Consider the following 14,958-nt stretch of genomic DNA (forward strand, 5'->3'; position numbering starts at 1 on the left):
CGGTGTAGTGTTCATTTCCTGCATTGTGGAGGAAAGAACTGGCTGATCTGTAAAATCTGGAACAAAAATATGCTCTCCCAGGTTAAACACACTCGTGGAAGGAGACAGAGACTTGTTTAGGTTCATATTCTTGGCTCATGAAGGTGCCACAAGGACTACCTCCAAGATTGGGGCAGGTTTCCATATACACTTATGAAACACTTCATCTCAAATGCACCGAGCAGAGAAAATGCACAAAACACAGTGAAACATAGCATAGACAGCGGTCAAGCAGCATGCAATTGGAGCGGCGACCAGGTGATAAGTGACGCGAGTCATGCTGACCCAGTCGCACCTATCCAGTATGAGTGGGATGCTAGCAACCATACAATGTTAGCAAAATCCGAAGATTTCCTTAATTCTGGTTGTAGCTAAAAAGTAATGGAGTAAATCCATTTAAATGATGATAGTTTGTACTGCGAGTAGAAACAAATGGTCATTACAAAAAGTATAGTAGGCTACACATCTAGTACGACATCAGTCATTTCGAGTTTTGTTGTGATACATTACCAGTTAAATGAGATCTCTATTTTATTATTATTTACCAATGGACAAAAATATCCCACTTACTTGACTATTCAGCAACTCTTCAGTTGAAGTGACATCATTGGGGAATTCAGTTTCCTGAAGTTTTTGGGTAAAGGCTCGAAGGGAGGCACTGATCTCCTGGGTGTTGGCGCTGAACTTTTCCACTGCCTGAAACCAAAATGAGGTGGAGGATCTTGGGGTTTGGGAGGCTACGAAAAGGAGCAGCATGCCACCAAACTTTCGAAAACCAAACTCTTACATTTCCTAGCCCAGTTCAAATGGCAGGAGAAGTGAAATTTCTTTCAATACATTCAGGTATTCTTACTGTATAAAAAGGCCCTAGAGATCATCCCACCTGATAATAAAATAAATATATTGGTTCATTCTCTTATGATTTGCCAGCAAACAAAATCACACACGACAAATTCATATTCAGTCTGAGGATACGGGTTCTAAAACTTCTATAAAGCAACTAAGCTTTGACAAGACAACACAGCAGTCTCCGAAACAATTGACTTGTACCATCTGGCATACAATATGTCTGTGTATTCTGGGTGTATATATACATGAAATCTGTATGTATACACTTCATCTTACAAGACACCTACTACATAATATAGCTCAAAAATATTTTTTTTTTTTTACATATGCAAACTGTGAACATTGATAAATAAATTAAAGTCGTAAAATTAGAAAAAAAAATATCACTGAAATAAATGGGCAGCCCTGGTCGTCCAGAGTGAGGGTGTGAGGATGACGGAACACAAGGGCGTGGTGCCCACACCTGGGGCATCACAGGCGCGGATACCAGGGACACACTGCACTGTGGGCCCACGCCCTACTGCAAGGAACCCCAAATCATAATATACGAGGATTAAAAGGTTAAAAATAACAAAAATAATGTACTCTGACGTCACCACGGGGTCCCAAGGATATCGGAGTGAGGGACCATCAAACTCAGCACAGACAGGGGCAGGAGCACCCAGGGGCAAAAAGTGCGAGAGACCCCCCACAGTAAAAACCCTCCAGGTTGCCCTACACCATCCCTCTTTAAAAAAAAAAGTAAAGGGATATTGCATCCAGTAGCCATGACAATCATTGTCATATATAAAAAAAAAATAATAAAAACTAAAACTGGATCACATTACACTCTTCCACAATGAAAGTCATGGATTGGACTACTGTACAGTATTGTACAAATTTGCCAGGATATAATCAGGCTAGGTTACAGAGGACACAGACACAGTACTCAGCTTGTAGCACAGACATCTCATTCTAAATAAAAATGGGCAACTAGCAAATTTTGTAAAATCTAATTCACTATGCTCTTAAAAGAATAACAAACATTTCCAAAAGCACCTGTTTCTGTAGTAATACCAGAAAATATGTCTGAGTTACAAGGTTAAAGCACCAGCCTGGGGATGATTAGGTAGGGGACCCATGGACTCCTGGGAAAAGTAACCTGGGGATCCTGGGACAGTCCCTCGCACCTCAGCCCTGGGGCCGGCACTGTACCTGCTTGAGAGTCGCCACGGCGTGCTGGATCTGTCGGGAAAAGAGTTGCTCATTGTAGAAGCGATGGTAGCCGGGGCGACGCTGTGTCAAGGAGAGTAAAGAGGGCCGCGTTAGACACTTGAGAGACAAGAGAGGAACGCCGAGGTTTAAGAGAAGACAGAAAGCCGAGATACGTTTATTTAAGACAGAAGACGCATCGAAGAGAGTTCAAGCTGGCTGGTGGCTTAGAGTTATTAAAAATGGATGCAGCAAAGGAGTATCCAGGCTGCTTTTGATATACTACATGGATAATGGTTCCATGGGAGGAAAAGATTCACCCCCGACATTCCATATATGTACTGACAATAAGAGAACGTACAATTAGACTGAACTCGATTAACAAAAAACTAGCTTGATTGGCGTTACTCGCAGTGAAAGTAAGAAAAAAAATAATCAAAAACCATTTTCCAACAACTCTAATTTGCCACATCAACAAGATCAGAGCTACCAAAGAAATTCACATTTAAAGATACGAGTGCAATGCGTTGTGCAACATCAAGAGCGATAGACAGTGAAAGACAGAGTGAAAAGAAAAAGAAGAGATCTTTTAAAAACAAGTCATATGGGGAATTTATCTATGGAACAGCAAAGAATTGTTGTCATCATTAGCTTAATGAAGTCTCGGTTGTTTAGTCGTAGAAACCAGGGCGAAGCACAGTTTTGAAGTGAGACTATATACCATACCTTTAGAAGACATAAGATAAGATATTACTGTTATAAATTCTTTTGAATACCTGTCAATAGAAAAAAATTCAAAACTACAACAACAATTTAGCTCTGGAATTGTATAAAAGATGATTTATTATAAGATCTCAAAAGGACGCATAGCATAGAACAACCCCACAGCGAGACCTCCATGGAGATTTAGCCAAAACGTATTACAGGTACAATTTCCTGATGCACAAAAAAAAAAAAAAGGACAATCTTATTTTTTTTCCAGAATAATACGGTTCTGGATAAATGATAACTTATCAGTGTTAAAAGCAACTTGTGCTTTGAACACAACGTGCCTTTGTACAACATAAAAAAAAGTAAATCAAAATGATGACATTGCTACTTGACACTTTACTGCAAATAGTTAACATGAATCTTTCAATTTCCTATGAATTCTACAACTAGAATTACGTTAATGCAACATCAGCCATAGCTAAACGTCCTTTCCCTTACAACAGAGAGTGGGAACAAGACAGCACTTTAGAAAGAGAGAGTTTGTGCGTCTGGTGTCGTGCAGGTCAAACAGTTGGGGGCAGTACAATGGAAAGAGGGACACCGAAGGTAAGCGGCCGGTCGAAAAAAGGGTAGCCAAAAATAAGTCGTCATTACAAAGTCCATAAAATGACACATATATCCAATCAAAATGTACTTCACACATTAATAGTGAACTATGAGATACTACATTTAAATTGAACTATGAGAGCCTACAGAGAGATTAAAAATGACAGTAAAATTTTTTTAGATTTAACAGATGTGAATAAAAAAAACATGTATATTACACTTAAAAAATAATATCTCTATACTGTATTTCAATTTTGATCATCTGGGGAAAGCTGCTGGTGTGTTTGACCTGCACACACACCTGGATCTGGAGGATATAGTCTCCGCTAACGAAGTCATCCGAGTACGATGAGGCTATATCGTCGATCAACTCCATGACTGTACGAGCATGGGCCAATGCCGTCTCTTCCATGAAGGTAAAAAGACGCCTGGGATTCCTGTTCACAACCCTCCGTCCACGCTCCCGATCTCTCTGTGAGGATAGGTGTAAGGGGACGGGCGAGGAAGCGGAAGAATGCGCCGGGGATATGCAGAGGGGACAGTAACGAGAGGCAGAAGCAGTGGAGGAAGTTTCAGTTTTGGCATCGTAACGCAGGAGTGCCTCGTGAAGTGCAAAAGTAGAGAAGAAGTGAGAGTCATGGGTGGAGCCAAAGCAAGAGATAGAAAGCAACCAAATAAAATGCACAAGAGGGGGGGGGGGGTGTTCGTGTATGGATAGAAACAGGGAAGGAAGCATGATAAAACAGGATAACAAAATAAATGTAACAGAAGAGAATGGTGGTAGGTTTGAATGGTATCAAGGAATGAAGCGTGATAAAAACGATAAAATAATAAATTTAGCAGAAAGCGAATAAGTGGTTAAGCAACGTCACATGAAAAAAAAAAAAACAGAGGGGAAAATGTCACAGCAAAGACATGAAAAAACAATGAAGTAATATTGATTAAACGTGTTGTGGAGGTTTAACAGGGACAGAATTTGTTAAGGCAAGGGGAGGGGAAAGAGCAAAATATACCTTATCAGTGTGAATTGACAAACCATGATTTGACCAAACAAATATATGAAGTTTCCACTACTCATTAACTCTTTGCAGTGCAGTTATCAATATTAGCATTCTTTAACAAAAAAAAAAATATATATATATAATTATCAGTTTGTAATACATGTTTTCAATATATGCAAAAGGAAAGTAATATGCCAAGATAATGGATTCTCAGAAAATCAAAAAGTTGTAAATTTAGTAGCAAGAGATTCTATTCACACGCTTCATTTTCATAAACGCCAGCCACCACTAGTTTTAAAACAATCAAAATTTTAACAATAAAAACATGGACCACAGTATTCAAAATCCACCCTAAAATTGCCAACGACAGTGACTACACAGCACAACACAAAATATAAAATCCAGATAAATTCAGACCAGTCATCACATCAACACTAACATAGTTCTTCAGTTCCCATTTCGTGACTTTTTTTGTAAATATAAGAAGAAAATCTTTGACGGTATAAAAAGAAAGCGAGAAGATAAGAAATGACCAAGTAACCAGGTCTCAAATTCTCCAGGTCTATGATTCAGACAGTTTGGCAAGTCGAAATGGCTTTACTTTTCAAAGTAATTTTTTCGAAAAGTTTAAGAGCAATTTTTTTTTCTCCAAACAGAAACTTTGCAAATATACAGGGCTCAAACATGCAACCACCTGATAAAAAAAAAATAAAGTATAAATTTCATTTAAAAAGAAAAACATTCGAAATCTCATTGGAGTTATCATAATTAAATGAACCTGGAAGCAAATGGATTAAAACAACTAAAGAAATACGGACAGTTTTCCAAGCATTAATTTTTCAAAATCAAATATTTGAAATGATCATAAATACTTATTTAACAAGTCCCAGGGGAATCTACTGCATGAACCATGCAGATTGCGATTAATTCAAAATAGCTTGTCCAACTTAACTATCAAAATACTAAATGTCCAAGTCAGTTTAATTTAGCTACAAAAGAAAAATGGGTTACACCTTTCAGTTGCAAAATGATATATATATATATATATATATATATATATATATATATATATATATATATATATATATATATATATATATATATATATATATATATATATATATATATATACACATATATATATGAGACCTAAGAATCAATTATAAAAAAATAGAATATATGCAAAAACAAAAAGGCATAGCTGTAAAGGAGAATAAATTTAATCAATGTAAAAAAATACTTTTATAATAAATCCTCCTACACGACATGAAAACCTGCAACTCGACCCCCTTTATCAACTGCTGAACAATCATGAATACTGTTCATTTCTACGGCCATGTTCCATTGGGTTAAATGAGTAAATTTAAAACATCCATAAGTTGTAATAAAGGGTAATAAATACACGTTAAATCATCATAAAAGTAAAACGATGAATATTTGTTAAGTAGAAGCAATCTATTTAGAAATAATGCCAGAAGACACTTGGGGATAAACCAAGACCTACAGAAAGAAAGAGTGGGATAACCAAATAAAACTTATGCTCGTTTATTATTTATGGTGCATAGCCCGAGAAGGCAAGTTTCTAATAAATCATATCATGTGTGTCTATATGGACCTTTCTCTCGGAAATAGATAAGATAAATAATTTCAGAAATACTGAGGAAAATACGCAGTTCTACACTAGAAGTAGATAAAGAAGAATGGTTGACTTTCGTAATACAAAATAATGCAGATACGGCCAAAAAAAAAAAAAAAACGTACATTTAATGCTTCCCCAAATAAAAAGTTCAAGCCACCAAGCATTAGCAGTTGCTATTTCATCTGGGGATAAACGCCTTTTATTAAATAATTTTTTTTCTTTGTGTTTCTGAACACTGAACATCAATTGTAGAATCTCAAAAAGAAACACCTGCCTTTAAATGACGACTTTACTATAATATATCCCAGCTAATTTAGTATACCTTGTCACAGGATTAAAATACCACTATCAAAATATATTAAACCAAACACGTCGCATTACAGAGCAAACCTGTCTGGCCACTGGTTATGAATTTAACTTACATAGTCCAAATTTTGGTTTTATTATAAATAAAAGGATTGATTAATGAACAAAGTAAAAAATGTCTTAAGGGATAACAAAAAGTAGGGAAGTTTTATCAGTGCTTTTGCCTTGCTTGTTTACGAAAAGACATCTACGTCTGCTACGATAACACAATGCCACAACAATAAAATGACAAATGGAGGCTCAAAGGCTCTCTTCTACTATAAAGTAAATGTGAATGATACAAAGTTTTACCACCTCTTGTTAACAGAAGCCGATCTCTGAAAAAAAAAAAAAATCTTTCCTAAACCACTACTTGATATATTGCCGAATAAGTTATGATTACGTAATCACAAACGAAAAGACTATGGATTTGTTTCTCGCATACTTTTCTACAGGTAGTTTGTATCAAGAAATGTTTACAAAGATCATAGAGGAAAATATGTGATATGATTTTCATATCCAGGGTGCCCAAATTTATTGGAGACTAGTGTAGTGCAGCATTATGAAGAAAATGGAATTACGAATAAAAATGGGGGATAAAACTATAAAGATGATCAAACACTGAGTTTTTCATCAATCTCAAGTTTTCCATTTCCTTAATATAGAAAATATAGAACCATAAAACAGTTCTATACTCATAAGTTCAAAACTATTTTCAGCCAAAATGTTTATTTCACCAAAAACCAGAACGTTCTACAATAGTTTTCATTAAAAATTCTTAATCCGATATTCTATCTATTGAGAGAGAGAGAGAGAGAGAGAGAGAGAGAGAGAGAGAGAGAGAGAGAGAGAGAGAGAGAGAGAGAGAGAGAGAGAGAGAGAGAGTCTGCAGTTAGTCTCATTTGTAAAGTTTTTCAGAGTAATCCTAGAGTTATAAAATAACGTATAGTTAAGAAGTCATATTGAATATCGTAAACAAGGTTCTGTCGCTACCACATCTCTCTCAGGTGGCATGAGAAAACAATACATTGCACAGCACTGGAAGGAGCGACATTAAGGTTACTGGCTGTGGGGCAGAGCAACAATGTTGTTGCATTCCCATGATGACATACTCTTCCGGAAGGAAGTGCATACCACCCCTCCTTGGTGATGAATTTGGTAAACCTGAGGAAAAAAAAACAATATTTTGGAGGAGAGAGAGAGAGAGAGAGAGAGAGAGAGAGAGAGAGAGAGAGAGAGAGAGAGAGAGAGAGAGAGAGAGAGAGAGAGAGAGAGATTATAATCATCAAAGAGGAACAACATATAGCAAGATACTGTTTGTAATCATAAAACACATACACAGATTCCGCGGCCATTACGAAAAATATGCCATGTTAGACCACACTGCAATACTATATACAGTAGGCTTGAGCTCAAGTACAGGTTTATTATAAATGAACCTGCGGCAAACTTTATTCAAAAGACTACTTCATACTTGAATTAAATGTTTGGAAATTATGATAAATACCCTTGAAGGAAAAGAATAATTGTGGTTTAAAGAAAAATATAGTAAACATAAAACATATTTCTATGCAACCGTCAATCCTTAATATAATGCAATCACATTACTTGATGAATACTAAACAAAACTTAACACTTAAACAACCTGCAAAGAGTAACTTAAAATTCACAAAATCAAGAACACTTTGAATTCCCCTGCCATGGCTATGAAGAACTAAAACCAATGAGATGCCCCATATTCAGCTTCGTAAGTGTGTTAGCATCACCTAATGGCCGTTTTAGCTAAGTTTCATCATATTCTACTTCCCTATTCCTCCAGATATCACACAAACGCTTAGACAGACTTGACTTTAAGCGAAACATAACCTAATTTCAACTTCGTTGGCGGAGAGAGCCTCCTCTTGCATATTCACACACATACAATTGGAAGACGTGTAATACATCTAGGTTTGAATCAAAAGAAAATTATTCATACAAATAACACGATAAAAATAGAGCCTATTAATTCTAACGTAAACGAAAGAAAACTTATGCCATATTTACACGGTTTACGACTAGCGTGCAATTGAATGGAAATATTAGAGTTAAAGGGTGCCCCATAAACTAAACGGATATTATGAATAATAAACATTGATGTCTTATTTATCTATGACAATTATCACTTAACGTAAATAGCAATTTCCTTGGAAAATATAAAAAAGACGATTGACTTTCTAAACTCGCAACTATAAAATCAGCTTATGTGAACAAATGGAATAAAAATAAGTCATACAAACTAGAATGAATTAATACACACAATTGATTATTGGCATAAAATATAACTTATATACAACATGTAAGAAAAAATATTGAGCATATGGTATAGCAAGGGTGAGAATAATGAGTCAGTCCTGTCGGTAATAGGTATGTCGCTGTTAAACTTTCTTTTCCCTAGATGCAATGAGCCTACAGTACATATAACACAGTAACGTAAAAGTCTTTACTTCTTGATTTTATATGCTACTTTATTTCGTACTTGGAATTAAAATATAAACATGCTATTTCAATTTTAAAAGGTCAGGCACTTCATCGCTGACCTTTTGACTACACCAAACAACGTAACCGATTCCAATGAATATTACAAAATTCTATGGCATCATTTTTTTTCTTTTTTTTTTTAATAAGAACAGTGCTGAGTACTTTCACCAACTTACTTCATGAAGGGATGGTGGCAATTGGAAGAGATGGTGTGGGTAGCGTTTCTTCAAGTAATTACCCAAGCACAGACCTACGCTCACTAACAGTCTTTCAACGCCAATATTTAATTCAGAGCCCCAGATATGATCTCCTGTCTCACCAGACTGAATAGCAGATTCAGGTTCAGCATCGTCGTCTACCCAGAGTGGATTCTGCCTCCAGACGATGTCTTCCTTAGCCAAAACACTACCATTTGGAACAGAGTGCGGTTGGGACCAGGTGATATTACCGTTTGTTAAATCCACATCACCTCTCCAGCCTTTATGTCTTGAAGCATTGTCTAATGCCGGCCAAATACAGGTAGGCTCAGACCCTTGGTTCTGTAGTGACTCATTGCTCCCATATTTAACGGATGGGTTGTATCCTGCGTTGCATCTGGTGTGTCTGCTACGCTGATTCAAATATTCGTTTACCACCGGACCCTCTGACAAACTTCTGTGCTGTTCTAAGGTCATCCCAGTATCAAGCAAGCTCTGGTCTTGAGCCGAGCTGATTCCTGAATCACTCAAACTGTAGTCTGCATCGTTCCATCTGGAATAATAATCATTCCAGGCAGCACATCTTGGACTTTGCTCAGAATAATGGGCGATACCTTTTTTCAAGGTGGTATTGTCACAAGTCTCTGCTGCTTTTTCTCCAAAAGCTGCATTAAGCTCTCTGTCGAACAACTTCTCCTCCTTACCAGCTTTCCAGAAATCAAGAAAATGTGAATTTTTATTCCTTTGTTGTTCAGAATATATACTGCCACTAGAATCTGAATGTCCATTCAAAAAGTTTTCAGTTTTCATCCCACAACCAGGGCCCTTATTGCTGCAGTCATTAAGTAGCGAGTATTTACTTAAAGTAGATACATGTGTTAGCGTATATCGCCTGAGGTCATTCGGCTGTTTGTAATCACTGTGTAGCGAAGACCTACGGGTACGTAACAGTAAATGCTTATCATTTCTAATTTCAAAGGATCTGTTATTTAAGATATTTTTCACAACACGGCCATTAGTTAAAGAGGGCCTATGATAATCACGACAATCAGATTTTTTATCAGTAATTTGATAAGGTTTTTCATTGGCATCATTCTCAGAAAAATTAGAAGCGTGCGTGCTTAATAATTCTTTTGGATATAAACGGAATGGTGTCGTTTCACTGGAATTTCTAAATGTGTCATAATCAATATTCAAAGTACTCCCTTTTCCTTCATAAAAGTGTTTCAAATAACAGTATTGATCTTCTTCACGTTCTTTCGGTTTCAAACTTGAATTATCTAAGGTACCGGTTTTTCTAGAGAAGCAAGTCCCATTTACCCTCCTTGGTACGTCATAGATTGGGTCGTGGTTTTTCTCGCGGTCGAGTTTATTTTTATGATGTTCCTTGGAATGAGCTACCTTTAATACATTACGCCTTTTTGTAAATTCCTCGAAAGACTGCGAGGAAGGGTCCCCATAGGGCACATACATACAGCTGGCAGGTCGAGGAGGAACGTCATACAACGCATTCCTAGAGCTATTAGGAGGCACCGATTGGGGGCGATAACAATGCAAAACAGCGTCATTTTCTTTTTCGTCTTGATAATAAGGGTTGGAATTATGCTTCTCATTATCGCCGCCACAAACACTGTATTCACTCAAGCTCTCGTATATGGGGTTAATCATCTTCATTCAATTATCTTTCAATGAGGAAACATTTTCATTTCTTACTGAATATAATCGGAAGAAACGTACTTTCGGGAAAAAAAACCAGACTTGACTTAACTGTGTTAATTATCTCACTTGTCTCAAATGTATTTCCTTCGAGATTAATTTCAACGTCCAATTTATGAGCAATAAAACTTTTTTCATGAGGCACTGAAATGCAACATTAAGCCTCCGGTTTACGTTCCGGCTGCTGTGAGCAGTAGACACAGCGGGATCATAACTAAATACCTCTTTCATCAGGAGCATCCGCACTACTGCTACTGCTGCTATTTCTAATGTCAAGGACGAAAAACCATCTGAGATAGCAGCAGCAGGTGGACAACTATCACGAACCCCAACACCACCACGGGACTTCGCTATGATCAATAGTCTTGATGCGAAACAGAAAGGGCGAACGAAGAGGAAAAAAAACGAAAACTAAATAACAGCCCTTCTCAAAATCAACACTTTCAACAGAATTCCATTTCTGGGTGCATTCCTACCCAACTGCACGGACAACACCACTGACAATACTGGGCGGCAAAACAAAAACAAGAACAATTGTCCAAAACCATGACAGCACACAAATCCAACTCATTTCAACGAAGGTGAAGGTAACACTAGGAAACTACGGTAGTTAGCACAGCCGCAGTCTTGGTAGCATGGTTGAACACATTGACACGAGAGAGAGAGAGAGAGAGAGAGAGAGAGAGAGGAGAGAGAGAGAGAGAGAGAGAGAGAGAGAGAGAGAGAGATGGGAGGCATCGACTTGAGAAAATACCGCTACGAGACGTTGGCTCCTCAGGAATCAGTCAACTGCAAGATGGATCTGCAGGAACTGAACGTAGCAATTAAATTCGAATGTCACAGGATACACCCAATGGCACATACCGATTTTCGCTACTATGGGTAATAGCATATTGCTGCTGCTTTGGCTTGACTTGGATATTCTGTGGGAACCGCTCTCAACTGCATACTGGTGCATAATGTTGAAGAGCTATCTATCTACAGTATGTTCGAATATATACACATATGTACATGATATATAAAACATTAGCTTATATATATATATATATATATATATATATATATATATATATATATATATATATATATATATATATATATATATATATATAAATTTATATATATATATATACATACATATATATATATATATATATATATAAATTTATATATATATATATATATATATATATATATATATATAAATTTATATACATATATATATATATATATATATATATATAAATTTATATATATATATATATATAAATTTATATATATATATATATAAATTTATATATATATATATAAATTTATATACATATATATACATATATATATATATATATATATATATATATATATATATATATATTACATATAATTAGTTTGAGTTTAATTCCTTCATTTACAATGTGAATCAGAGAAATATTTCCCATCGTCTATGATTCCTATCCAAATTTAACAAAGGAATTAAATTTCAATAGAAATATTAGGGATAAAATTTTATTTCACAAATCGTCCTACACCTATCCATTCATTATTCTAATTCATCGGACCTCTTTGTAACCAATTTTGATAACACATAACTCATCTGGAGAGCCTTACGTTTCAGTAACAATAGATTGATAAAACTTTATTTACAAAAGAACAATAAATTCATTACAAGGATGTTTTGGTCGAGACATTTCACCAAACGCTTTAAGTCAATTACGAATTCCCTGACCTATTATTACCTAATACTGCCAGCCTATGCAAAGGTCTTTAAAAATTTTAGTAACAATTTTTTTTGGTACTAGGCAGGGACGTTAGCTATGAGTGAAAAGGAAGAAATCTAGGTCTGGTTATGGAGCATTCTGGTTTTCATAAAAATATAAAATATATGCATAAACAAACATACAGGTACGTTATGTGTACACATCTACATTTTATATACATTATATATATATATATATATATATATATATATATATATATATATATATATATATATATATATACTGTATATACACACACAAACACATTAAATATGCATATATATATATATATATATATATATATATATATATATATATATATATATATATATACATATATATATAAGGAAATTAACCGATAAATAACTTTAAGAAATATAATAAACACTCCTGTAATAAGAGAAAAACCGGAAGAGTTTAGTTTAACAACACAAAATAGGTACTCCCAGCTACATGAGGATATCAAAGAAAATAAAGAAGAAAATAGTTATAATGGATTCAGCACAAGAAATAGGGGGAAAAGTTCCTAAACAAGATAAAAGAAAACTATCGGAAAACACCCAAAACCTAATAAAGAAAAGATTGGAAATGAGGATAAAATCCAAGAGAGATACAACAGAGTTAGCTGAACTATTCAAAACAATAAACAAACAAAACTCACGATATTCGTATACACAAGAAAACCAAAATTGAGGAAACGCTAAAGAAAGGAAGACGCATCATGTTAATAAAAAGAAATCTTGGAACAGGCCCTAACAGATATGGGCTTTTAAGGATGAAAAGGAAAATATTATCAACAAAAGAGACGGGGTGACAAAAATCGCAGAGGATTTCTATATAATAGCGATATAGAAATAATTTTGCCAATAGAAATAATGAAACATCTGAGCCAGTAAAGTAAAGAAAGCATTAAAAGGCATAAAAATGGGCAAAGCAGCGGGAGAAGATGGCCTTACAATTGATTTAATAATAAATTTAGATGGAGGAGATTTCACGGTAGTAAAACTCGCTGAACTTTACACAAAATGTTTGCAAGAATGCCCTATAACTACAGCTTGGAAAAACTCTATCATTATACTAATTCACAAAAAGGGAGACACAAAAGACCTGAAAAATTACCGCCCAATAAATTTACTCTACGTAATATATAAAATATTTACAAAGATGATATAGAAAAACCTAGACTTTAATCAATCAAGAAAGTAGGCAGGCTTTAGAAGTGGCCTTTCAACAACTGATCATATCCACGTAATTAACTAGCTAATGGAGAAATCAACAAACTATGAAAAACCACTATGTATGGCATTTATAAACTATGAGAAAGCTTTTGGTTATGTCAAAATCTCAGCAGTAATGAAAGCCCTTCCATGACAAGGAATAGATGAATCTTATGTTATAATACTTGAAGTTTTATATATATATATATATATATATATATATATATATATATATATATATATATATATATATATATATACAGGAAGTACAGTAATCCTAAAACTACATAAAAGACTGAGTAAATTCCGACTCAGATATCAGTTAGACAGAGAAACCCCATCTCTCCTACATTATTCAAAGCATGCCTAGAAGTTTTTCAGAATTTAGATTGGGAAAATATAGGAATTAATATTAATGGAAAGTACATTGACAACTTAAGATTTGCAGATGACATAGTTGTGTTTAGTGAATCACTGGAGGAATTGCAAACAATGATAGATTTGAATAGAAAAAGCAAAAATGTAGCACTGAGAATTGATACGGTAAAAGTAAGATAATGTTCAATTAAAATGCAGACAACAAATAAGAGTTAAGGACGACCCTCTAGAGATTGTTAACGAATATACGTACTTAGGACAGACAGCAAGGGTTTCCCTTGGACACGAGACCAAAAATGAAAGAAGTATAAGCATGGGATGGAGAGCTTTTGGTAAACCAAATGAGATCATGAAAAGTAAATGCCACTTTCTATGAAAAGCAAAGTATTTAATGATATGGTCCTACCAGTTTTAACTTATGCATCAGAAACCTGGGGCCTTACTAAAGCCTTAGAACATAAGCTAGTTACTACTCGAGGAGCTATGGAAAGGGTAATGATGGGAATAACACTAAGCTATAGAAATAGAGCAATATAGATACGAGAGCAAACTAAAATAGAGGATATTCTAACAACATGTATGAAAGAGATATTGACAGGGACAGGACATGTAAAGAGAATGAAAGATAACAGGTGGACATAAAAATAACAGAATGGGACCTTAGAGATTGTAAGCGAAGCAACAAAAGAAAGTGAAGACAATAGAATGACGAGCTAAGAAAATTTACTGGTATACACTGGCATGGAAAGACCATAAACTAACGCAAGTGGAGGAACATGTCTGAGGCTTTTTTTC

At 35.1% G+C, this 14,958-nt stretch overlaps 1 protein-coding gene across 11 annotated transcripts in view; it reads right to left on the reverse strand.

Moving 5' to 3' along the window:
* Positions 1-14,958, reverse strand: part of LOC137657922 (guanine nucleotide exchange factor DBS-like) — a 664,479-nt gene that overhangs the window by 132,403 nt on the left and 517,118 nt on the right. For 6 of the 11 annotated variants that reach the window (XM_068392587.1, XM_068392595.1, XM_068392594.1 and 3 more), the window contains 3 exons: positions 3,698-3,997; positions 2,083-2,163; positions 610-735 (listed from right to left, as the gene is read on the reverse strand). In XM_068392587.1, the coding sequence (XP_068248688.1) occupies positions 610-735; positions 2,083-2,163; positions 3,698-3,997 (507 nt within the window). The remainder of the gene's footprint in view (positions 1-609; positions 736-2,082; positions 2,164-3,697; positions 3,998-14,958) is intronic. The other 5 variants (XM_068392589.1, XM_068392590.1, XM_068392592.1 and 2 more) reach the window with 5 other exon arrangements.

Source organism: Palaemon carinicauda, chromosome 18, assembly GCF_036898095.1.
Source record: "Palaemon carinicauda isolate YSFRI2023 chromosome 18, ASM3689809v2, whole genome shotgun sequence".
Lineage (NCBI taxonomy): Eukaryota > Metazoa > Arthropoda > Malacostraca > Decapoda > Palaemonidae > Palaemon > Palaemon carinicauda.